Source organism: Magnolia sinica, chromosome 1 (assembly GCF_029962835.1).
Source record: "Magnolia sinica isolate HGM2019 chromosome 1, MsV1, whole genome shotgun sequence".
Taxonomy (NCBI): Eukaryota; Viridiplantae; Streptophyta; class Magnoliopsida; order Magnoliales; family Magnoliaceae; genus Magnolia; species Magnolia sinica.
The window spans coordinates 12,009,273-12,036,039 of NC_080573.1; the positions used below are offsets into that span (position 1 = coordinate 12,009,273).

Sequence of the window (26,767 nt, forward strand, 5' to 3'; positions counted from 1 at the left end):
CTTACTGTGGGGCCCACCTTGATGTATTTATTCTACATCTACACCGTCCATCCATCTTAACAAATCGTTTTAGGGCATGGGCCAAAATATTTAAGCATATCAAATTCTCAGGTGGACTATACAATAGGAAAAAACGGTGATTAGTCATTAATGGGCCACAAAAGCATTGGATCAACCTGATATTTATTTATTTTTCCTTTCATCCAGCTCGTGTGACCTTATCAACAGGTTGGATGGCAAAAAAACATTACCAAAACATGATAATGGGCCTTAGGAAGTTTTTGATGGTGTGGAGTTCAATCAACACGTTTTCTTCTAATATGGTCCACATGAGATTTGGATCTGCTTCCTTTTTGGACTAATACCTTAAAATAATATGGAAAAACAGATGGACAGCTTAGATATACAATACATCCATCAAAGTGGGCCCCACGGTAAGGACTGCACCGTGTCAGGTGAGGCCGTGCGCACCTAATCCGCTCGCCCAGACAATCTACAGTGCGAAAATAACACATCATCTTGTCTATCTTTATGCTACTGACTGGACGTTTTGGATTATCTGATCACTATTATTTTATTTATTTATATATTATTTTAATTTTAAGAAAGCATACGAAAAGTGCGCTCGACCGAATGGATGGTCCAGATAGAGGCTGTTGACGCGAACGGGTCCAATTGCAAGTAGGTGCATGGAAGCTTTCCATGCACTTGAACTGGTCAATTTTTCGAATATTGGTTTTGCACCATTTAAAATGTGGTGGAGATTCTTGATACGTAAACATGGAATAGTTTTAAGGTAATCCAGACCGTCCAAATCACTGACCCAATTTCTGGATGGTGGATAGTGAAAAGTTGCACTAATATTAACCATTTGATTTTACCTTTGAATTTCGACTACTCACAGTTCTACTCCGAACCATCCATTTTCTAGTCATTAACTAGATAGTTAGGATTTCTTGATCAGTATGATTTCAGAGATATGCTCCATCCATGATGGGAGCGGCTATGGACGGTCTAGATGGCTATACATCATTGCCACGGCGTGATGAGGATGAGTCACCACCATTTTTTAAATGGTGCAAACTAACACAGAAGAATAGGGCGAACACCTTTTGCACGCGTGACTTTCCTCTGTTGGTCGTCCCATTGCCACTTTTTCCTCTGTTGCCCACTTGAGTTTTGGATCTGCCTGATTGTTTGATTCTTGTTCCAAAATAAGATGCTGTGACTGATGGACGGAGTGGATGTAAAAAAAAAACGAAAAGAAAAATAAACCCACAGTGGGCCGCACAGAGCTTTTTGATGCACGGCCTCCGCACGACAAGAGTTGAAGCCTTGTAGGTAGTTCAGGCGTGGATCCCTGATTGTGGGCCGACCTTGATGTATGTGCCTTACATCCAGACCATTCATCCATTTTAAAAGATCATTTTAGGGCGTTGTCAAAAAAATTAAGCAAATCTAGATCTTAGGTGGACCACACCACAGGAAACATTGGTGATTGAATACTCAAAATTAAAAACTTTTTGGTGGCCACAAGAATGTTTATTTTCCATCCAACCTGTTGATAAGGTAAAAACTAGTTGGATGAAGGGCCCACACAAATATCAACTTGATCCAAAACTTTTATGGCCACGGGAAGTTTTTAATGGTCAGTCACACCTTTTAATGCAGTGTTACCCACCTAATACTGGACGGCATGGATGTAAGGCACATACATGCAAGTGGCCCGACAGTCAGGGATAGAGTTGGACATCGACTCGAGTCAGACCGTGCTTGGGTTGACTCGATTCTTTGTGGTTTTGAAATAGAACTAATCTGAATTCGACCTGACACTGTACCAAATCGAGCATAGCTAGCTTGATTCAAATTCATTTTTAGCATGGACTAATCTAAATCAAATTTAATCAGAGACTATATAGTAAAGAAGTGTGGTAGAGAAGTAAACTCGCTCTTTTAAATTTGTGCATAAGTATAATGACATGCAAACTAATTCATAGCTAAGCGTCTCTCTCTATCTCTCTCTCTTTCTACACACACACACACACTTGTTTCAAATGAAGTTGAGCCAGCACCGAGTTGGATTTTTGGTCAAGCCAAATGGAGTTAATGGGTGAACTGAACTCGATTGGTTTAAGTTCATATTGAACCAAGTCAACGAGCCAAGTTACTAGGTGAGCTGAACTCGACTCAGTTTAAGTTTGGATTGGACCAAATCCATTCGATTTGGATCGACTCGCCCACTTATTTGCGTGGAGCCGGTCTGACGAGTGGGATAAGTCGAGTCGTCCCGTACCCACATCCCAGGTAGTTCGCGCGTCCTCTTGTCTAATATATTAACGTGGCCCACGTAATTAGTGGGCCGGTCTTATTTTCGAGGGGAGGCAATGCGCCCCACGTAACGAACGGTCGGGACGTCGCGACACTTGCAATGCGAACTTTTCATGATGCCTCCTCATATTCCGCCCAACAAACGATGAAAAGAAGCCATTGAAATCCTCCCACATTCCGCTTCTTCTTTCGCTCCTTTTTCTTCTTTTAACAGATTTCAAAGGCATTACTTTCTGTTCCATCCCTCCCCCGTACGACGAGGACAGATCCTTCTTTCTTCTCTCATCCCTTCATCCAAAATCCAATTCAAATTCCAAATTCCCAACCAACCCTTCCCAAATTCCAATTTCCTTCTCATTCTCAAACTGATATTCACCGAAATCCGATAAATTTCATTCCAGGGGATTTATATTAGATTTTTTTTTTCTCTCTCTCTCTCTCTGAATTTTGTCCCCCAAATAGTCGCAGCCCATATGCTCGACGAAAGTCCAAGATGAGTGTCGTGGGGTTCGACATCGCCAATGACAGGTGCGTCGTCGCGGCTGCGAGGCAGCGCGGTATCGATGTCCTCCTGAACGAGGAGTCGAACCGTGAGACGCCGGCGGTGGTTTCATTCGGCGAGAAGCAGCGCTTCGTGGGGGCCACCGGTGCGGCCTCGTTGATGATGAACCCTAAGTCGACCATCTCTCAGATCAAGAGGCTGATCGGGTTGAATTATCGCGAGCCGAGTGTTCAGGATGAGCTGCGGAGGCTCCCTTTTGCGACTTCGGAAGGCCCGGATGGAGTGGTTCTTGTGCATGTACAGTACATGGGTGGGACCCATGTGTTCACACCGGTCCAGATTCTGGCTATGCTGTTGTCGCATTTGAAGCAGGTGGCGGAGAAGAGTTTGGAGGTGCCGGTGACAGATTGCGTTATCGGGATTCCTTCCTACTTCACGGACGGGCAGCGACGGGCCTACTTGAGTGCCGCTGCGATCGCGGGATTGAAACCGCTGCGTCTGTTGCATGATTCAACCGCGATCGCGCTTGGTTATGGGATCTACAGGTCGGATTTTGGTACTGCGGGACCCACTTACATTGCCTTTGTTGACATTGGGCATTGTGATACACAGGTGTCAGTTGTGGCATTTGAAGTGGGCCAGATGAAGATCGTTTCCCACGCTTTCGACCCGAGCTTGGGCGGGAGGGATTTTGATGAGGTCTTGTTCCATCATTTTGCTGCGGAGTTCAAGGAGAAGTATGCGATCGATGTTCTCCGGAATGCGCGGGCCTCTATTAGGCTGCGGGCTGCATGTGAGAAGCTGAAGAAGGTTCTGAGTGCGAATGCTGAAGCGCCGATAAATATTGAGTGCTTGATGGATGAGAAAGATGTGAAGGGTCTTATTAAGAGGGAGGAGTTTGAGAAGCTGTCTCTGAGTCTGTTGGAGAGGATCAGTAGGCCATGTAAAAAGGCTTTGGCTGAAACGGGTTTAAGTGTGGAAAAGATCCATTCGGTAGAGCTTGTGGGGTCTGGATCACGGATACCGGCAATTGCAAGGATGGTGTCGAGTTTGTTCAATAGAGAGCCAGGCCGGACTGTGAATGCGAGCGAGTGCGTGGCCCATGGATGTGCTCTTCAATGTGCGATGCTTAGCCCGCTATTCAGGGTCAGAGATTATGAGGTCTGGGTTTTGATTTAGTTACTAAGGGTCTGTTTGGATGTAACCCAGATTGAAATGAGATGGGATGAGGCCTTGAGTGGTGCATTTTGCAAAGGCTGAGCCTTTTTGGCACATCTTGCAAAAAATGCAGATGGCAAGAACTGCTGAATGCTTCCATCAACAAAGCCGTCCCACAATGAGAATTGTATGGTAACAGGTTGGATCTGTTATCATCACAGTCTCATTTTAAGGGATGGATGCAAGGGCTGCTAACATTTGCCAGACTTTACAATCATGCCCTAAGTCTTTTGATTCATGCCTTTCAATTCGTACCTACATGAAAATACAGTTGGGTTTTTTTAAAATAGTTTGGCTATGTGAATCTGACTTTGATTTGGTGCTCGTCTTATAAGTTGTCCTCTTACATTCTACATTATCTTTAGTGTTTCTCAAATTTTGCATGATTTCGGTCTTTGATCAAAATGGGTATGTCCTAAAATAACACTTCCATTTTGGGCTGCGTTTTGGGACACAACACATGAGAGAAATAATTCATGACCTTTGGGATTTCTTTTATGTCAGAGTTTCCAGAAATCATGAAATGACATTCATGTGGATAAAAAAGAGCTATTCTTTCTAAACCAACACCGAAGAGCCCTGTTTCACAGATTCTGGAACGGCAGTAGCAAAACATAAGTCTCCAATTATTTTCTTTGCTTTTGAAACAGCCATGAGCCAAATCCAACCTTAATCGGCATTATACGTATAAAAATGCAGGTCAAGTTGTCAGTATTTAGCCCTTGAGGACATCATCTGTTCATCATCATCGTTGTCATCGCCATAATAGCCTTGTCCCAGTTATTTGGGGTTGACTTTACAAATCCTCTTTTGCGAAGGATTCCTACATATGGCCCTATTATTGGTTGGTGAACAAGCCTTGATATCCCTTATCAGTCATTATCCAAGTTTCTTCTCCCCATCCTCATTTCAGGGCCCTTCAACTCTAATTGATGTTCCCCTCCTTGTAGCCATCTCCAGGCTTCATTGCAATTTGCACATGACTGTACGATCTCAACTTTGTCTCTATCTCTGTCTCTCTTGTTGTATGACTCCTAGGCTATTTCGGATGACCTCATTCTTTTTTTGGGAGCAAATAACAGAGATATATTAGAAGAGATCCAAAGCTTGACAGTACATAGATGGGCTATTTGAACCTTTTAAGGCCAAGGAAACAGTTACATTGTTAGCTTCTTTACATACAACATTAAACGAAACATTCAACTTAGATGTAAAATATCTAACTATTGATTCCTACACATAAGGGCATAAATAGGCCCAGCTGGGCTGGGAGAAGGCTTGCCCAAGCACGACTTATGAGTTAGATACTTGGGCCCAGGCCTGGGCAGGCGAACTAGATAAACATCTAGACCAAGCCTGGGCCTGCTTGCTGCCCAAATACCTATTTCAATACTTTTTAAGTTGGGTTGCATGGGATTTGTCATGTCATGCCTTTGTGCATGGCCAAATCTAGGTTCCTTTGAATAGCAATTGGGCCTCAAAACTCATGCTTGAGCCCAACTTTTGGGCTTTTAACCTCATCCCAACTGCAGTCCAAAAGTGGCTTGAACACGAGCTGGTCCAGCGTACTATCATGCCTACCCATACATCCATCTCAACATTCTCATTTATGCAAGCCTCATCCTTTGCTTTGTTCGTGCTAGTCTTGTGGTTTCAGCCTTTCAGGTTAGCCTCCCGTTCTACCATATTCTTGTTTTTTTGTTTTAATTTTTAATTTTTTATTTCTAGTCATCCTTAAGGGGAAAGAAAAATAAAAGAACTCATCCTATGCTCGTGTTGGGTTTGTTACCTGTGAAGACTCTGTGTATATGTGTGTGCGCTGTTGATCGAGTGCCTTCAATTTGATGTAGATACAAAGTTTTTGATCAATTGACAATAACTGTTGACTGATCGAGAAAATCCTGAATTAATTAGTTTGCTCTTTGGACACTTTTGGGCATGTTCGATTGAATCGAACATGTGGTGTCGATCGATCAAAGATTATCGATCGGAGTCAATCGATTGATGGTTCAATCAACGGTTCATGTCGGTTTTGCGTTAAGCGCGCGATTTTGTTTCTAATTCTATATTAGGTTATATTTGGCCTTGCTAATACGAATTAGAGAGAGTCACATTGTGCTAGAGAGAGCAAGGGTTTTGAAGAGGGAATTCATCTGAAAAGTTGAGGGTTTTAAATCTGTAAGTTGTCCATCTCTTGTATCTTTTTGATTCATGGTGGATTGATTGTCGCTTGGTGCTGTGATTTTTTTCTGCAAGGGGTTTTTCAAGCAAAATCTGTGTTTGCTCGAATTTTTCGTTTCTTTATTGTGCGTTTGATTCATTCTAAGGTTGCTTCTGCGCCTAACGTGTGGTGGCTGCACACAACAAGTGGTATTAGAGAGTAGGTTTTATGTTGGGCTGTTTAGATTGAATCTAAGAGATGGGATCAAATGGATTGAATGTGAAGTTCGAGACAGAGAAGTTTACAGGTAAAAACAACTTTGAATTATGGAGGTTGAAGATGAAAGCCATCCTAATTCAGTAAGGGATGTTGCATGCACTATTTGGTAAAGCGAAACGTCCCAAATCGATAAAAGAAGAGGATTGAGATGAACTTAATCAGAAGGCGATTTGTGTAATTCAATTGTGCTTGGCTAACGAAGCCTCTATAATGTTATCAATGAGACAATTACCGTGGGCCTATGGGCGAGGTTGGATAGCATTTACGTGACGAAGTTGCTCTCCAATCGCCTATATCTGAAGAGGCAGCTGTACACTCCGAAGATGGCAGAAGGGTTGGATCTCTCTGAACACATCAACATCTACCTTGATACCATTATCTCTGCCCTTCAGTCGAAGTAACAAAGAAGAAATAATGGTGGGGAATGTACTTTTGCAGGGGCACTAGTTGTAAGGGGGAGATCGTCTGAACAAGTGAAGGGTAAGTTGTGATTGATGTCTAAGTCAAAGGGCAAAGGGAAGTTGAAGTGTTAGAATTGTGACAGGACATGACATATGAAGGACTGCACAAATCCCAAAAACTAGAACAATGAGAAATCAGATGATTCGTTGAAGGAGGTCAATTTAACAAAATCTGATGTAGGAACGAGTGGCTGTGACGTATTGTTTGTGTCCAAGGTTTGACACTTGTATAATGAGTGGATTTTGGACATGGGGGCATCGTATCACATGTGCCCTCGTTGGAGTTGGTTTGCCACATACATCGAGTGTGATGGTGGCTTGGTTCTTATGGGGCAACGATCATGCCTGTAAGATGATTGGAACTGAATCGGTTCGTATAAGAATATTTGATGGGGTGGAGCGTACTCTGACAGATGTGAGGAATTGGATGAGATCGAATGCATTGAATTGCATCATCACTTTATATGACAGGTGCTAGAGGAAGGCGGTGTTACTGTTGAGAATATTCACACTAGTGAAAATCTGGTGGACATGCTTATGAAAGTGGTTCCTATAGAGAAGTTTAGGTTTTGCTCGACTTCTCTAGGCTTGACGAATGATGAATGAAGACAGAGTGTGCACATGAAGCGATGATGGAGCTATGAAGAAATTTAGAGATGGTGATAGCAGCTTGGAAGATGCAAGATTGAAGCCACGGTGGAGATTGTTAATTGAGTGCCTTCAATCTGATGAAGATACAGAGTTTTCGATCAATCGACAACAATTGTCAATCGATTGAGAAAATCCTAAATTAATCAATTTGCTCTCTGGACACTTTTGGGCATGTTCAATTGGTGTTCTCGTGTCGATCGATCGAAGATCATTGATTAGAGTCGATCGATCAATGGTTCAATTGACGGTTTGTGTCAGTTTTGCGTAAGTGGGCGGTTTTGTTTCTAATTCTGTACGAGGGTTATATATACCCTTGTTAATACGTGATTAGGGAGAATCAGTGCTAGAGAGAGAGCTAGGGTTTTGATGGGGCAATTTGTCTAAAAAGATGAGGGTTTCAAATCTGTAAGTTGTCCATCTCTTGTATCTTTCTGATTCATAGTGGATTGTTTGTCGCTTGGTGCCGTGGTATTTTCTCGCAAGGGTTTTTCCACGTAAAATCCCTGTGTTCTTTGTGATTGCTCGAATTTTTTGTTTCTTTGTTGTGTTTGATTCATTCTAAGGTTGCTTCCGCGCCTAACATGTGGCAACTGTGCACATCACATGCATGGGTGTGCGTGTTAGTAGGAGGTATCATACAAAGCTTGGGCTGAGGGTTTTTACAATATGTTTGGTTTTTTAGTTTGTAAAAGTGGGGCCCATGGTCGATTGATTGAAATTGTTAGAACTTCATTTCAAAAGTCAGTTGCAAGGACAAGAGAAGAAATCTTTTTGTGTCTTTGAAATATTAAGCAATTAAACCTGAGTGGTGAGTGATAGAGTTAAACTTCACATTGTTGTTTCCTGTTTGGTTATCAACTTCACATGCCTTCAGGCCTGATTTTTGTGTAACTTGGCTGGTAATTGTACACTTTTCAAATTTCTAAGCGTGAGACTTCACTTTGTTTTGACTTTGCTGTTTTGTGATTTTATTTTGACCTTTACGTTACCATCTATTATATTTTGATTTGTGATTTTATTTTGTTGAGCTTATTCTTTTTGTTACCATCTAAAATATTTTGTTGAGAGCATCTGTTTTATGATATCTTGTCCTTTGCAGGTCCAAGATTCACTTCCTTTCTCCATAGGATTTTCATCAGATGAAGGTCCTATTTGCACACTGTCAAATAGCATATTGTTCCCAAAAGGCCAACACATTCCCAGTACTAAAATTCTAACGTTTCACCGAACTGAGATGTTCCGACTGGAAGCATTTTACGGTGATCCAAGTGAATTGTCTCCCGGGGTATCTCCAAAGATTAGCTGTTTCACGGTATGCTGGCTTTTGTCTTCTTCTTTGCCACAAATACTTTTGAGGTTTGCAGTTTGATTTATCTGAACTCCTGATTCTTTTGGGAGATTGTGTTCTTGTTGTTATTTCAAATACTTATTATTATATTATTATTGCAATGCAGTCTATTAAGGAAATTAATCATGTCACTAGTGCCTTAGCAGTAAATTCTCATACTTTCACTGATTTTATAATCAAACCTATACATTATTTCACAAATTTTAACTTGGCCCATGCATCTCTTAATATAGTCGGACGATAGGTGGGCCATGTTTGCTAAATGCTGTTATTATTATTATTATTTTTTTCAAATGGCGACATGCATATGAGAGGATGTTGCATATTCATTCATATGTTAGATCATTGTCATTTGCAATGGAGGTAACATAGAGTTCCTAAGATCTGCTTTGTGTACCAATGAGGAGGAGATGGTGAACCATATTTTTTAATCCACTGTCAGGCGCCTCATGGAATTGGGGGTTACTTCTCTGATTTTTGGTTGGTTTCATGGGTATTCCAAAAGGACATTGGAGAGGTGTTGAAGAGTTTGGAATGGGGCATGTGAGTCCATTTAGAGGGAGTATTTTTGGTCAATGCTTCCTTTCACTATATTATGGGCATGTGGAAAGAGGGGAGTAATTATATCCCTAATGATATGGTTGGTTTACTGGAAAGGTTGACAGAAAACATTGAGAGCAATTTTGGATATGTTGGCTTTCGACTTAACTAAGGATTCAGGAAGTATCATTAACTATAGAAAGATGAAGTCCAAGATTGAGGTGATGTTGGAATTGAAATTTGAAGGTTCCTTGTTTGGTAATCTGGATTATTGCTCATGACAAGAAGGGACAGAAAAAGTTGGTTTTTGGGGTCAACTCGGTGGAGTGATTCCATAAAAGCAGAGGCTAAGGCACTTAGAGAGTGATTGAGATGTGTGTCTAACTCTTTCTCTGGAAGATTTATCACCGAAACAGACTCTAGAAATATCATTCCTTGGGCAAAAGATCAATTTAGTTAGCTCGTGTTTTAAGCATTTTGTTCATCCATGTTGGTGGACAGGCTAAACCTTAGCCAAAAAACCTCTCTATGTAGGGGACTAGTTCCATTAGCTTAATGTAACCTTTTCCTTACCAGTTTTTGCAGTCATCTATAACCAAAGTAATGCAGGGGCATTTTCATACCGGGCTCGAGTGGGGTTGCCTATTGGATGTAGGGGTACACTCGGGGTGGGCGGCCCATGTGAGGCCGGTGGCTTGTGCGAGGCGGTACCCATGTGATTTGGGGCCCACGAGGGGGGTTCGGCCGAGGTCCTAACCCATGAGATGTGGGGCCTGGGCCATGAGATAAAGGGATTGATTCTCCATGCTCTATCAGTTTGAGCTTTTAGAGTAAGTGGTCAATTTTCCTGCATCAAATTGGTATCGGAGCGGGAGGTCTCGTGTTCGAGAATTCTCACCGGGGGTGATTAATGCAGGGGCATTTTCACATCGGGCTATAGTGGGGTTGCCTGTGGGATGCAGGGGCACACTCAGGGTGGGCGGCCCGTGTGAGGTGGGTAGCTCGTGTGAGGCGGGCCCCATCCGTGTGAGGCAGGTGACTCACGTGAGGCGGTACCCATGTGATTTGGGGCCCACGAGGGAGTTTTGGCCAAGGTCCTAACCCATGAGATGTGGGGCCTGGGCTATGAGACAAAGGGATTGATTCTCCATGCTATAACAATTCGAACTTTTAGAGTAAGTGGTTAATTGTCATGCATCACAAATCTCTTGAGTTTTTTCGTAGTCTTAGGTGCTGTTTGGTCAACTGAAAATAAGGTCTGAAAATTAATTGCCGAAAACCTGAAGTTCTGAGTTTTAGTACTTACGAGTAATGAAAAATCTGTTTGGTAATTTGTCTGGAAAAAGTCTTGATATCTGACAATAAGCATTTTTTTTTCACAAAACTTGTTTGGTAAACAAAAACTACAAATGTATGAAAATTGGCAATTTGTTGTATTTGCCCATATTGTCCCAATTTCTATCTTTTGTAGAGTATAAGATGATGCCTGTTATTGCCATGCCTCCAAATTTGGCATGCCTATGCCCATTCTAATAAAAATTTAATACTTTTCCTACCAAATAAAGCCAAGTAGATGAATGGTTTGAACGTTTTATGTTTGCCACGTACCATAACATGAATTGATTAAGGAGGCAAGTAGATGATACTCGTCCCAAGAATATGCACCATATGTTCATATTTTCAGTTTCGACACGTATGCCTTTTAGTTCTATAGTCAAAGCACATTGGTGAGACAGACCACACCATTGGACTCCATTTTAGATGGAGAAATAACTCAAAAGTCATACTGATTGGATGATTTTAATCCATCTGAATTGGCCCATTGATATTGTACCCTAACCAATTTTGTGTTAGCCACCCATTTGACAGCCACGAATTAAATTGTTAGATCTCTAAATGACTTTGATTTTAAGGCTATGATCCATTTACAATGGGACCCACAACTTAGATGGTCTGAACATGCATACAACAATTACCTACATCCACAATACGTAGGTATCGACTTTTCTCTAGGCCCAATTTGAATCTATAAACATAATTGCTAGATTTGCAATTCAGTTGCCCATTGAGACAACTTAATGCATTGATCTAGACGTTCATTGATCTAACGCGCATTTCATGAGCCACCATATCTGACAAATATTAACGGTTTGATCAATGGTCTTTAACGTTGGACGGTCCATGTTGCCTAAAAAAATAGGCGTAAGCAACAATTTGATCCATCTATTCGTTAGGGCTTATCGTGTATGGTTTATGATATTAAAGAATCACTTTCCAAGGCAATCATAACCATCCCATCGATGGCTTAGAAATGGAATGACTATAGAAAATAAGGCTAAATAATGGATGGATTGGATCATCTGATCAGTGCGGTTTTGCATGGTAATCCATGAAATGGATTAGATCATTTGCGTTAGTATTGAACAGGATCCCTGGCCATTAAAAAAAGGTGGTCCACCTTGATGTCCACATGAAATCCACTTCGTCGCACCATTTTGCCAACTTATTTTAGGGCATAAGCCCAAAAATGAGGCAAATCCAAATCTCAGGTGGACTACACCACATGAAAACAGTGGTGATTGAACGCCCACCATTAAAAATTTCTTGGGGGCCACAAGTTTTGGATGAAGTTGATATTTGTGTTTTACTTTCATCCAGGTCTATGTGACCTAATCCTAATCAATAGGTTGGATGGAAAATAAACATTACAATGGGCCCTAGGAAGTTTTTAACGGTGGGCGTTCAATCACCATAGTTTTCCTGTGGTGTGGTCCACCCGAGATTTGGATTTGCTTCAAATTTGGGACCATGCCCTAGAATGATCTGGAAAAACCAACGAACGACTTGGATTATACAACACATACATCGAGGTGGGCCCGACAGCCAAGGCAACACCCACTAATGTGTTACCCGGTAACACCCAATCTGCTCCATGGGTACTTGCATAGTGTAGAACATGACACCTAGGTTAGTATTGTGTTGGCGCAAGAAAGTTTTGTGGGCCCCGCCATGATGTATGTATTATATCCACACCGTCCATCCATTTTGTCATATCATTTTAGGGCATGAACCCAAAGATGAGGCAGATCCAAAGCTTCAAGTGGACCACACCATAGAAAATAGTGGGGATTGAACGCCTAACAATGCCTACCATTGAAAACTTCCTAGGGGCTACAAAGTTTTGGATCAAGTTGATATTTGTGTTTTCCCTTCATACAGGTTTGTGTGACCTTATGAACAGGTTGGATGGCAAATAAACATCATGGCGGGCCCTAAGAAGGTTTCAACAGCGGGAGTCATTGTCCCAATTGCTTTTTGGTGTGGTCCACTTGAGCTTTGGATCACCCTCATTTTTTGGTTCATGCGCTAAAATTATCTAGCAAAAGGGACGAACAATATGGATATAACACATACATCATGGTGGGGACCACAAAACTTTCCCACATAAGCACCTAATATGTTTTCAAAGCCTGAAGGGTAATATTATCTTTTCAAAATGTTGGTAAGGATATTTTCGTTAACAATCATAAAATTTTTTAAAGGAAAATCGCTTACTGCATTTAACGATAAGTGATAAGTGAAGGGCCGATCGTTGAAAAAAATCACTTATTTTAAGTGATTTGTAACATTAAGTGCTTAATCTTTTATCTGTTTAACATTAAGAGCTTAATCTTTTATCTATACTAAATGGTCTGAATTCCCAAAATCACTGAAAGTGACAAATTTTAATGATAAGTTGATAGTGGCCAACCGACCAATACACCAAAAGCTCCAGAGCTGTTAGGGGAGTACCAATTTATCCCTTCTGGCTCTCCCACGCAAACCCAGGTGAGTCCTCCTAGTGGGCAACCCCCGCGTTGCACGGGTCCTCGAATCACACAGTTCCACAATGGGTCCTACCTCGTGGCCATCCTGCATCTCTAGGCCCCACCTCATGGGCCACCTCACCCCTAGTGTGGAGATACGGTGCATCCTTGGAGTCACACTAAGATGCCCCCACATCATCCACCCACACCGGTGATGAGACTCGATCCCTGGGCTCCCGCTTTGATACCACTTTGATAGCAAATAGTTGGCTAACACACCAAAAGCTTCAGGCTGGTAGGGGAGTACTGATATTTCCCTATATTCTGGCTCTCCCAGGCAAACCCAGGCGAGTCCTCCCCGTGGGCAACCCTCGCATCGCACAGGTCCCTGAATCGCACGGTCCCACCTCGTGGCCATCGTCCATCTCACATGCCCCACCTCGTGGGCCACCCTACCCCCAGTGTGGTGGAGATATGGTGCATCCTTGTATTCACACCAAGATGCCCCCGCATCATAAGTCCTGAAATTAAGTTTGACCAAACGACACCTTAGTGGAGCAGCTACAAATTAAAACTCGATGGGTAATCTTATTCGCCTCATGATCCAAAGACATGAGCACGCACCTTAATGACTCCTGCTTTGCTCACCTAAAATGCACTGCGGATGCATGAGATGGGATGCAAGGAACGCACAAAGAACTTTCAATCCTATAATGTATTGAATAATATTCTACATTGTTGGCTACTTGTGACTATAGTTGCACAAATCATGGAAGGAAGCAACAATAGATTTGGCTGTAGGAGCAGGTAAGCGTCTGTTTTTGATATGGGACCATTTTTCACCATCATCATAAAAAGTGAAGACCCTTGAAAAGGGGAGACATCAAAAGCACTATAGTTCGAGTGGACTCGAGCTTTATAATTTATTTGTTGTTATTAATGTCCTGTATGTTCGTAGTGTTCTACTTCTGAGATAGAAAACTTGTTTTTATGATTTCTATTGAGTTCTTTTCTAATTATAAAATGTACCTTGGGTCTATTAACTTTGTATTTCATTTTGCAGCCGTTGATATCTTCTCAAAAATCCTATTTAGAATCACTTCTAAATAGTTTTTTCATTGTCTTTGCAGATTGGACCTTTTCCTGCTCACCATGGTGAAAGACCTAAAGTTAAAGTTAGAGTCCAGTTGAACCTGCATGGGATTATTATTGTAGAGTCAGCTTCAGTAAGTATCAATCTTCCTGACCAGTCCAGCAAGCATGAATCTTTATTATTATGCTTCAGTAAAATGTTCAAGCGCAAATCAATTTGTACTTGGAGGTGTGTCGGTGTTGGACATGGTCGCTTTTAAAAGTCAATATGCTTAATGTCTGTACAAATATTGCCTTTCAAATACAAATATTGCATTCAAATAATTAATTAACCATATATTATACTTTTAGTAGCATGTTGTAGTTTTCTTGCAAAAGAACCAAGAAATTAATAATTTGGCTATAAACCTAAAAATAAATTTTTTTGGTAAAGAGGTTCTGAAAAGACAAAAGATAATAGAAGTTAAACATAAAAAAATACTGTTGTATATGAGTTGTGTTCAGGAGCGTCTGAAATGTGTCTTCACGAGGCAATTTAGTAGTGCCTTGTCATTGCCAATTCATCATATATCTAACTCTGATTGCAATTATTCAACTGTTTCAGCTGATAGAAGATGAGACAGATGATACAAGGGCTACTGTGCATTCTGATTCAGATAAAATGGAGACGGAGTTTGCTTCTGCAGTTCCTCCTGATACTGTATCAGATTCTGCTGAAAATGGTGAATCTTTACGGGCACCTGCTGTAAATTCTGCTGAAGTTCAACCCTCCAGTGTATGCTTCTAAACACTAGTTTCTATTACCTTCATTAAAATTACACAGTGCTTATGATATAGCTGGACTACCTCATGGCACTGCCTATTTCCATTAGCTCTACATGATATTTTGATTCTATGAACCAGCTCCTTCTGTACAAATTAGGAAATTGTGTTGAACATTTCTAGTTTCTCTCTTTATTCCAACCGAATTGATGGGGCATAAAAATGAGTTCATTCAAAGTAGATACGCAGGATGGCCGTGAAATTTGAAAACCCATTCAGCTACACTTAATAATGCCATTTTTCTTTAGTTTTGACTTCATGTCATTCTGATATGAATGTCTATATGCCTAACATTTTGGTAATTATTATTTCCACCCCCTAAAGTTGAAATTTCCAACCATATAGGGATGAGTTGGTCACACCAGTGTTCGAAATATCGGTATCACACAATGTATCGCACCCTTGGGATACAGATACGTATCGGTTATCGCACGGGATATATCGTTTGAATCGCATAGTTTATCGCACTTTTTGGGAAACATGGGGAAACATTAGCAAAATGGTTGAATTTTTTTATGAAACTTCAGAGATTATTTAAAAAGACCTTAATGCACACTTTTAAATCATAAAATATCAAAAAAGAAGTGCACATAATAAATTTCCTTTGTATAAGGTACTAAGTTATGCTCTGATTAAACTAAGGTAAATATATTTAAATATGATGCATACCATTTATAAATGTATAAAGATATGTATGAAAATGAGTCACATCTAAACATCAATTGGAATTCATTTTAACATGTCATTTTAGGGCATGGGCCAAAAAATAAGGCAGATCCAAATCTGAGGTGGACCACACCACACAAAATAGTGTTTCATTGAATGATCACCATTAAACTATTTTGGGGCTATAAATTTTTTGGATAAAGCTAATATTTATGTTTTCCCATCCAGGTTTGTCAAACCTCATGGATAGATTGGATGGCAAATAAACATTACGGTGGGCCCTAAAAAGCTTCAATGGTGGACATCATTGCCACCACATTTTCTTGTAGTATGGTACACTTGATCTTTCATTGTCTCCTTTTTGGGCTTAGGCCTTAAAATTACTAATGAAAATGGATGGAGGGTGTGGATTGGCTGGTGTACCACACGAGGTATGAGCATGTGTCATGCAAAGATGGGACGGGGATTTCCTACTAAATCCTTTTGTAGGAGTGGGGCACACCATGATGTTTGTGAGAAATCTACTCCATCCATAAGTTTTGTGAGCTTATTTTAAGACTTGAGGCAAAAATTGAGCAGGATCCAAGACTCAAGTGGGCCGCACTAAAGAAAAAAGTGGGTAGGGAAATTCCTACCGTTGAAACCTTCCTGGGTCGACAGTGATGTTTACATTCCGTCTATACCGTTCATTACGTCATTACTTCTAGGATGAATTGAAAACCCAAATATTAGACTGATTCAAAACCTGTGGCCCCACGAATATTTCAACTGTGGACCTTCAATCCTCACGTTTTCGGCCTACTTGAGTCTTGGATCCGGCTCATTTTTGGCCGTCTTAAAGTGTGCTAAAAATACGGATGGACGGAGTGGATTTCTCACAAACATCACAGTAGACCCCACCTAAGTTTCCAGCGCATGAACTTCATGCACCCAGACGAGCACACCTTTGAGTTGTACAAACAGTTCAAAGGAGATCAAAGTTACATGGCCCCACCAATAATGTATTTATTATATCCACACCGTTCATCCATTTGGAGAGATCATTTTAGATCACGAACTCAAAAATGAGTGACATCCAAACCTCAATTGGACCACACCACAAATAGCAGTGAGGACAATGATTCTCATCATTATAACATTCTTAGGGTCCACCATAACATTAGTTTTCCATCCAATCTGTTCATGAGGTCACAAAGACCTTGATGAATAGGAAAAACAAATATCATACGATCCAAAACTTTTGCGACCCCAAAAGGGTTTCAATGGTGGGCGTTCAATATCCCGCTGCTTTTTTCCAGTGTGGTCCACTTGATCTTTGGATCTGTCTTATTTTTCGGATAAAGCCTTACGAGGAGCTCACCAAATGGACGAACAGTTTGGATATAATATATACCTCATGATGGGACCCACATAACTTGGTGACGTCAACACAGTCGGTGACGTGCGATGCACCACTCCGTTTGCCTCCTCTGAATAAGGGCTCAGGGCCCTTTTTTTTGAAGCAAAGAGGGTTCCGGAATGCCGGAACCCTAAAATCTCTCCCAAATGCCGATTATTTCGACGATTTCGAAGGATTTCGTGGCCAAATCTCTCCAAATCAGAGGCTTCGATTCGAATGGCCCATCAAACACAACTTCCGATCAGGGCGATCTTCTTTACAGTTACCCAAATCTACCGTTGAAAATTTTTCTTTTTCCCTTTTTTTTTTTTCATTTTTTTTCGAATAACGATGCTCTCCAAGGTGTGATATCGACGATAATATCGGCCGATATCTGAAGTTTTGGATTTTCGGTATCTTTCGGGGGTTATCGGAGGAGTTTCGTCTCGCTAGGGCCCGATACCGATAATATCGGCAGATAGTATCGATATTTTGAACACTGGGTCACACTTAGTTGTCTATAGTACTTGTACATTTCTTTACTAACAGTTGAAATATAATTTCCCAACATGTTTTGCACTTGGAACTTTTTCTGTTCTCTGAATGTTTATTCCGGGAAATTTACTAACAAAAAGTAAATGGAGCATTTAAAGTCCACATGGACAAGCACATTGCTCGAATTTTTGAAAATATAGAGCTTTGACACTGATGGTATGCGGTGCTTCGGGTTACTGATAATTGATACTTTTTTTTGGTACCATTCCGATGTGGTTTTCTTTAATGCCAAGCCCTGGATATTAATTGGGCTTACGTGTCTAGGGCCTTTGTTGTTGATAGGCTTTTTTCTAGGGGACCGATCGTGGGTGGTGTATTACCCAATGTTTTATATAGCTTTGCTATGTAGTTTGTAGCTTACGTTGCATAACATAGCTTAGCCTTAGTGCCATGTAGCTCATGAAAATAGCTCAAGTCGCGTAGTCTACACTACATGCGAATTTTGCATACTCTTCTCGCTGCATAGCCTATATTACAAGCTATGTAGCTCACGGTACAAGTTACCTTTTTTTCTTTTTTACTAAAACATAAAAATAGATTAATGTTTTCAATATTTGTTGAATTTTTCATTTTTTAATAAAAAATAATTAATCTTTTCAATGATTTTAGTAAAATGATGCAAGTAATAGTATTGAATCAATTAGGTTGCTCTTTCTTTACCTTTATACTTATTCTTTGCCTATTTTTTTCTATTATTTTAGGTTGCACTTGGTTGCACCAAATGTCATTAATTTCATTATTAATCAACTAATTTGGTCAAAATGTCATAAAGTTAATTAAAAATATAGAAGTAGCGTGTATCTTATGCTGCACGTTATGTAGCTTATGCCTCGTGCTTTAGAGGGGTGAACGATACGCTGCATGCTATTCGCTATTTAAAACACTTGGTATTATCCCATGTATGTTGAATGATGCCTTGTCATCCTTTGTATAGTGTTTAATAAAATCTTTGTTACATTTAGAAAAACCAATTCTCAATGGGAAAACCTCATTCCCGTTCCTGACGCTCTCGATCCCGACGTTCCTGATCTCGAAGCCCCCGACCTTCCTCCACACAATCCCGACGCTCCTCTCAACAACGCTCCCGACGCTCCTCATCTCCATCCAAATGCTTCACTTCCCCTAATCAGTCGATTTCTCCTCCAAACCATCGTAGTTCTCCCTCCCCTTCTAGGGTTAGGAATACCTCCAAATCTTCTGCAAGATCTTCAAGGCCTTGCTTGCAGTACGGGTCTTGCTCGTAGCTCCTCAACTGTGCCTCGAAGCTCCTCTTTGCGTGGGGACCGAAGTTTTGAATTCGATGGTGATTTCATTAGAGACTACAAGACCATTCGAAACAACAGAGAACGAGCTAACTCTCTCCACTTGAGAACTTCATCCCCTCCTCTATTGCCTTCAGAGGAATGCGGAGGAAAAGCACAACATCTTCTTCCTCCAAAGGACCTGTTTTGAATGAATCAGATAGGCTTGAAGACGACAATGGTTGGATAAAGGTTAATGCTAGGAAATATTCTAAACCTCGGAAGATCGATTTCAACCCTCTCAAAGAACTCCCTATTCTCTACGTGTCTAATTTCCCTGAAGATTGGATGGATCTCCATTTTAAAAGGGTGTTTGGGAAGTTTGGTCAAGTAAGGGACGTTGTCATTCCGAAGGAGCGTGTTCCTCTATCATTAGAGGATTCTCACCTTTGTCCGTTTGAATAGCAATGAAGAAGTGAAGATTGCAGTTGAAGAGATGAAGGAGTAGTTCTTTTACGGAAAGGAGATTAAGGTTAATGTTGCCCATTTCGGCCCAGAGAGAGTAAATAAGGAGATCAACAACGCCCCACTCTTGCCTTGCCCCCCCTAGATCGGGTTAAAGGGTCCGTTTTGCCCCAACACCTCCTCTTTCATCCCCTCTTCCCTCTAAGGGTCTGATTTCTCTCCCAGTTGAACTAAGATCCTTCAAAGATGTTTTTCAGGGTCAACAATCTGATACGGCTAACTCTACCTCAGATTTGCCTCCTCTCCCTTCCGGACCGCCTCCCTCTCCTCTTCAGCCACCTCCTCTAGAAGAAGCCCCTTTCACCCCTTTTCCCCCCAATCCGACCCTGTCGCCAGTTGTGTCTTCCACTTCTTGTATCTCTAAGGAATTTGTGGGGGGAAAGTCTTTTGTTTTCGTCCCTGAATTTGTCTTGGTTAAGGCCAAACTGAACTTACAATGATCGTTGGTTGTCTCTCTTCGCTCCAAAATTTTCTTATACGACCTTTCCCTTTGGTTCCAGTTCTTTTGTGGGCTTCAGGAAGGGGACTTCCTACTTCATTTCCTAACCGAGTGTGATGTCTGGGTTTCACTTCGTCCTTATTTTGATCTTAACAAGATTCTTTTTATCGCTTATCATAACGGTATGGGTCCTATGGCTGGTATCAGGAAATAGTCTGATTGGTCTGTGTTTGGTTCTGAGGATAACTGGTTTGCTTTCCAAGGGATTCCTTTGGAGTTTTGGTTTGAGGACTTTTTTCTTTCACTGGTATCCTATTTGGGCGAGGCTATTCTTGTGGATCATGCGACTGAAAGATGGGAAGAGCTCTATTTTGCTAGGATTTTGATCAGGATTAAGAAACTCTAGGTTATTCCATCTGAGATCAAGATCGTTGTTGGAAAAGATTCCCTCCTTGTTAAAGTCTTTCGGGATCTTCACCCTATTAAGGAAAGGTTTCCTCCTGGTGATTCGAATTAAATCGTTTTCCGAAGGCACCTTCAATCCGCCATGAATGAAGGACCACCGTTATCAATGGACTGCGAACTACTGAATTTGTCTCCTCATAGAAGTCGTCCTACAGATCCCACATGCTAAATCTCAACCGTTCCTACGGAGGTTTCTCATAGGCACGTGTCATCGTCTGGAGACGCCTTCATTCCGTAGCAAAACAAAATTTCTCCTCCTCTCTCGTTCTCGAGACCTCTTCCATCCTTGGACATGAGTTTCTCGCTTCATCGGAGTTCTAAAAAATATCGTCTCCTATCCTGTTAATATCATTACTATCTCTCGTGATATGTCAACTCCATCGCCCTTTTCGAATGCTATTAATGAGGTGAGGTGGCCGAGAGAGCCCTCAAGCAGCAGAATAGAAACAGTGGCAAACTTCTGGTGGTGTTACGTCTCTCCCTTCAGATGTAGAGATTACGTGTACCCCTCCAATCTTTGTTCCTATGCCCTCGAGGCTAGTTCACGGCCTTCTCTCGATGACTACCACCTCAATTATGGGGGAAGACCCTCCATCGGGCAGAGAGGGACCTGTATCGCCTTCCACGTGTCACCCTCCTGTTGCTGCTTGATCAATACAAAAATCTCCTGCTCCTTTCGTGATTCGAGCGTCTGTTGAGGATCCTATTCCTCTCGATCTGGCAGAAGACGATCTTGAAGTTTCCTCCAGAGTCTTCCAAAGGTAAAGAGGGGGTTTGCAACGAAGAAATATGGGGAAATCCCTCTGATGTGGCATTGAAAGGCTCTCTGGAGGATTCAGATATCTTGCTGTCGGGTTACTTGTTAGAGGATGGTTCTTTTGAAGAAGAAGATTGTCACTTGGATGGTTCCACCAAGGATCTTATTTCCTCTCCTCAGCCTAGCAAAATGGAGTGTTCCTCTCTCGAATTCGTGAGCTCTTCTTTGTTTAAATCCTTTTCTTCCCTTGCTGAATCTGTCCAAACCCCATCTTCATCTTCGGTCTCTTCTGCTACCTTTGTTCTTGTGATCGTTAACGATGAGTGTCCATGTTAGCACTTCCGGCTAGTGAACCCATTGGCCCTAATCCAGGTCCCCCCTTTTTTTCCCTCCAGTTGATCTGATAGAAGAAGCCAATCATCGTTGTTCCCCTTAGAACCTCCTTTGGATATATCTCTCACCAAATTCAACTGGGAGAGGATCGCGTTTCTTCCATCCTCTTGGAGGTCCTGGAAGGTTTAGTGAGGCTATTAAAATGAAACGGTGGGTCATGGAGGCAGTAGGACATGTTGGTTGATTATTAGGGGTAGTATTTGGAAACTTGGATGACAAATACATTGCTTTATTCAAGTTGGTGGCAAAGCGGGGTCTAGAAGTTACTATTAGAGCTTTACACGAATTGAATTAGCTTGGTTAACTTGCTCGACTCGACTCGAAACTAGGTTCGAGCAGCCGAGTCGAGCTGATTTTTTGAGCTCGAAAAAATTTCGAGCTGAACTCAACTCGACTCGGCTCGGATCGGGTTCTCTTAATATAAATATATTGTGTATGTGTGTGTGTGTGTGTGTGTGTGTGTGTGTGTGTGTGTGTGTGTGTATAAACCCTAAACCCTAAAACCTAAACTCGAGCTCAACTTGTAGGCTTGAAACCGAGTTGGTCAGTTAGGCTTGGGGATCAAGGCAGGCTGAGTTTGAGCCAGGTCAGCCTGCTGGTCGAGCCAACTTGAGTTGGGCCAAGCTTGACTCGGTTCGGCTCGTGTACAATAGTTATTGTGGAGGGTTTCTTGAGGAATTGTTCCCCAGAGAATCCTCTCAAGAACAGTGAATTAGCTAACTTGAGTATTTCTTCCCTGACTTGTACAAATGCAATCCCTCATAAAGAGAGGAAGGGGAAAGTGTCTCTGAAATCTCCCCAATGAAGATCCTCTCTTGGAATGTTTAGGGTTTGGGTTGTCCCCAAAAAGGGCCGGGTGAGAAAAAATTGTCGTTGTTCAAAGGCTAAATTGGTCATCATTCAGGAGACTCAAGTTGCAATTGGTTAGCAGAGGTTTGATTAAATCCATTTGGAAAAGCAAAGGTATTGACTGGTTAGCCCTTAACTCTAATGGATTTGCGGGAGGTATTCTGCTTCTAGATCCCTGGAAGATAGTTGGGTGGGGAATCTTTTGGGTTCCGGTGGATATTTTTAGCGGTTTATGGGCCTAACAATCCCTCTCTTTGCCCTTTTTTTTTATTCGAGTTATCGGCTGTTGTGTTCAAACAGAATCTCTTGTGGGATGTGGGAGGAGATTTTAACGTTGTTAGGTTCTCATTTGAGAAACTCAATAACGTTAGAATTTCTAAATCTATGAAAGATTTTGCTAATTGGGTTGGCATGCATGGCCTCACGGATCTTCCCATGGGAAGTTTCAACTATACCTAGTTTAACCCCTCGCCCCCAATGTCGCTGTTGGATAGATTTCTTGTTTCCCCTAGTTGGATCCAATATTTCTCCTTTGCCCGTCAGAGAGGCCTTCCCAGACACTGCCCTATTATTCTTGAGATGAAAGAAATCAACTGGGGCCCCAAACCTTTTCGCTTCAAGCTTGCTTGGCTGGAAGTGGAAGGCTTCAAAGAATTGGTTTCTAATTGGTGGTCCTCCTTCCTTGTTGAAGATAGACCTGGTTTTGTGTTGCATAAAAAACTCCAGATGCTGAAAAGTCCAACTTGAAAGCTTGGCACCATGATGTTTTCGGTCCTCATGAGCTGGAAATGGCCTCTATTCTTGCTACTATCCAAGAATTTGACATAAAAGAGGAGATGGGCTAGCTCCCTGAGGCTGACTCGATTTCTAGATTGAATCTATCTTTTGAGTATTGTTCTAGATTGAAAGAGGAGAGACAAAGGTCTATGGTTATTTGGCTTAAAGATCGGAATACAATTTTTTTCCATTCTTACGCTAACTCGATAAACGATTCTAATCTTATCTCCTCCATTTCAATCGGAAATTCTGTAGTCACCGACAAAACTTCCATCTCCTCGGTGCTTGTGGATTATTTCTCTAATTTTTTTTCCTCATAATGTATCTCGCGCCCCTCGATTGATAACCTTTACTTTAACTCCATTTCTGAGGTGGATGCACTGTTTCTCAAAAGAGAAGTTGATTTGGACGAGAGTCACGAGACTAAGGAAGTGGTTTGGGGATTGGAGAGGGATAAAGTGCTCGGCCTGGACGGTTTCTTGATAGTGTTCTTCCAAGTTTTCTGGGATCAGATTAAGGAAGATCTCTTCAACTTCATTTCTGATTTCTTTGAAGGGAATAGTTTGGCTACAGAGCTGGGTTGCACTTTCTTGGCTCTAATCCCTAAAGTTGAAGGCGCTATCTCTGCCAAGGACTTTTGTCCTATTAGTTTGATAGGCAGTCGTTATAAATTTGTAGCTAAAATTCTCAGATAAGGATTAAGGCTTATTGTTCCCAAGGTTATCTCCCCCTTCCAATTTGCTTTTGTTGAAGGGAGACAAGTTTTGGACCATGTTCTTGTAGCTAATGAATGTTTGGATTCTTATGCCCATCTCATGTATTTTGTGCTAGTTGGATTTGGAGAAAGTATTGGATTTGGAGAAAGTATATGATTATTTTGAATGAGACTTCCTTGACTATATGCTTCAAAAAAATGGGTTTTGGTTCGAAATGGAGGGCATGCATTAGAACTGTGTTTCTTCCCCTAAATTCTCTATCCTTATTAATGGATCTCCTTTTTGGATTTTTCAAATCCTCTCGTGGTCTTCGTCAAGGAGATCCATTGTCCCCACTATCCCTCTTCAATGAGGCCCCTTTAGGCAAGCGGGTTTGGAGATTCAGTAATGAAAGAGAGAGTTTGTGGCAACAAATTATATTTGCTAAATATGAGCTTTCCCCTCAAGGTTGGTGGACAAAGTCTTCTTCTCTCTATCGATCTTCTTTCATATGGAAAGGTATAGCTAGGTCCGTCTCTTGATCTTCGAGAGAATTTCCTTATCTCTTGGAAATGGGCACAAAATCAAATTCTGGCTCAATTTGTGGTGTCGAAACCAATCTTTGGCCGAATCATGTCCCACTCCTTTTGCCATCTCTTCTAATAAGGATGTTCTGGTCAAAGATTGTTTCATCTCTATGAGAGGGGGAGGTCTATGGCTTCACCCTTTTCATAGGAACTTATTGGATTCTAAGATCGATGACCTTACTCTTCTCCTTTCGCGGTTGTAGATCTTCCAGCCCTCTCTTGACATAGAAGACACAATGTGATGGAGACTTTAAGCTTCTGGATCCTTCTCCTCTAGATCTTTCTACAAATTCCTCGTAGCGGTTTCTTTTGCTTCGTTTCCTGCCCTTTGATGCAGGGGCATTGTCACACCGGGCTTGAGTGGGGTGGCCTGTGGGATGTAGGGTCACACTCGGGGTGGGTGGCTCGTGTGAGGTGGGCCCCACCAGTATGAGGCGGGTGGCTCGTGTGAGGCCGAACCCATGTGATGTGGGGCCCACGAGGGGGTTCGGGCGAGGACCTAACCCGGGATGTGGGGCCGGGGCTATGAGATAAAGGGATTGATTCACCAAGCTCTATCAGTTTGAGCTTTTAGAGCAAGTGGTTTGTTATCCTGCATCACCCTTACTGCTCCTCTCCAGAACTATGGAGTAAGAGTTCTCCCCAAACTGGCAGGTTTCGGATGGTTGGTGGGAAGAAAGAGAGTCCTAATGATCGACAAAAATGAGGAACGTACATCCTCAACATTTGTCTTCTGTGTCACCAGTCTGAAGAAACTATGGATCACATTTTCATCCACTGTACTTTCTCGTCTGATATCCAGTGGAGCATTTTTAGACTTTCTGGGTTTGCTTGGGTTATGCCCTCCTCTATGGAGGATCTTCTTTGCAGTTGGCATGCAGAGCCAAGAGGAGCATTGGGAAAAAGAAAGTGGAGGATCGCTGTTTCAGGAATTTGGTCGAAAAGAAAGAACCACTGTTTCAGGAATCTCTCCGTTGCGTTTTCTCTCGGGTCCTTGTCATGTTTCGGGACTGGGTGCCGTAGTGTCTTTGGTTGTTCCTGGGTTCCTTCTGTCAGGGGACAGATTTTGTATATTTTTAGGGGGTTTTCTGGTTTTTCCTGTTTTGTTTTTGTTCTGTTTTTCTGTTGCTTTTCCTTTTCTGTTCTAGTTTGTTCCTTTCCTCTCTTTTTGCAATAAAATATCACCTAAAAAAACAGTTAAAAAAGATACTTCTTTGGATTTGGGTTTGAAGTTACTTCCAGTTTTTGCAGAAGTTTCTTCTTTTGATGTGTAGCTTCCCCATGTGTATCTTTGTGTTGTCGTAAATTGTTTTTTCTGTTGATTACATAAATCTCAATCAGGTTGCTGGCAGAAGTGTGAATGTGTAATAAGTCCAAGTGGTCTCCAGCAAGATCAACTGTTTATCCTAGTAATCTCATTTTTTGAAGAACTCATAGCTCTTCATAAGTATTAGGATCTTTTCTGGATTCCAATATGCTAGGTTAGATCCTGATAATTATTTTGGCATATGATGATCTTTTGCATTGGACTGCATCTAAGGTATTGTGGTTTTGCTCTTTGTGGGGGATTTTGGACTGCCCTTTTTGCAGTTTAATCAATGACATGATCATTTTTGCTGAGGCATCTCTTCACCAGGTCATCTTGTTTATGTTGACATTTATTGTTCCTGTAATGGTGATAGTCTCAGGGAAATGGATTCTTCTAAGAGCAGTTTTCAGGGTTAACGGGACTTGGGACCTCTACTTTAGCATATTGTCATGAACTAAGTGCTTCCCAAGCATAGACTGTGCAGCACTCATATTTGCAATCTCGTTGTGGATGGTCAACCTACCACCCAAGTGTAGCCAAGCTACTTCGAAGAGGAGAGAGAGCCCACAAGAGAGGCTTGAAGAAGTAAATCAGGAATGTTTAAAACTATATGAGGTTTCTAAGGTTGGTTACAACTTACAAACGAGGACTCCTCCCTTTATAGACCTAGGAACATTCTAGTTACTTTACATGGTTGCGTAGGATTGCACCATGTGGTGATCATCTGGTGGCTAGGAATTCTCTACTAACCTTCGAGACTATTCGCCACTAGGGGTGCAACTCGAGCGAGTTGGGCTAGGTTGAGGGTCAACCCAAGCCTAACCCAACCTCAAGAGGAGTCAGCCCCTAAAGGCCAAATCCAACCCTAGACCTGACCAAACCTCAACTCAAGGCACTCAACTCTAACACAATTCAGGTTGGTA

The 26,767-nt window shown here is 41.7% G+C and overlaps 1 protein-coding gene across 2 annotated transcripts in view; it reads left to right on the forward strand.

Moving 5' to 3' along the window:
- The first annotated feature begins 2,307 nt into the window (after positions 1-2,307).
- LOC131240118 (heat shock 70 kDa protein 16) overlaps positions 2,308-26,767 on the forward strand; it is a 29,250-nt gene continuing 4,790 nt past the window's right edge. Inside the window, exons 1-4 of one of the 2 annotated variants that reach the window (XM_058238177.1) lie at positions 2,312-3,991; positions 8,700-8,912; positions 14,425-14,520; positions 14,991-15,161. In XM_058238177.1, coding sequence (XP_058094160.1) covers positions 2,822-3,991; positions 8,700-8,912; positions 14,425-14,520; positions 14,991-15,161 — 1,650 coding nt within the window. In that variant the 5' untranslated portion in view covers positions 2,312-2,821. Of the gene's footprint in view, positions 3,992-8,699; positions 8,913-14,424; positions 14,521-14,990; positions 15,162-26,767 lie in introns of both variants that reach the window. The other variant, XM_058238184.1, reaches the window with a different exon arrangement.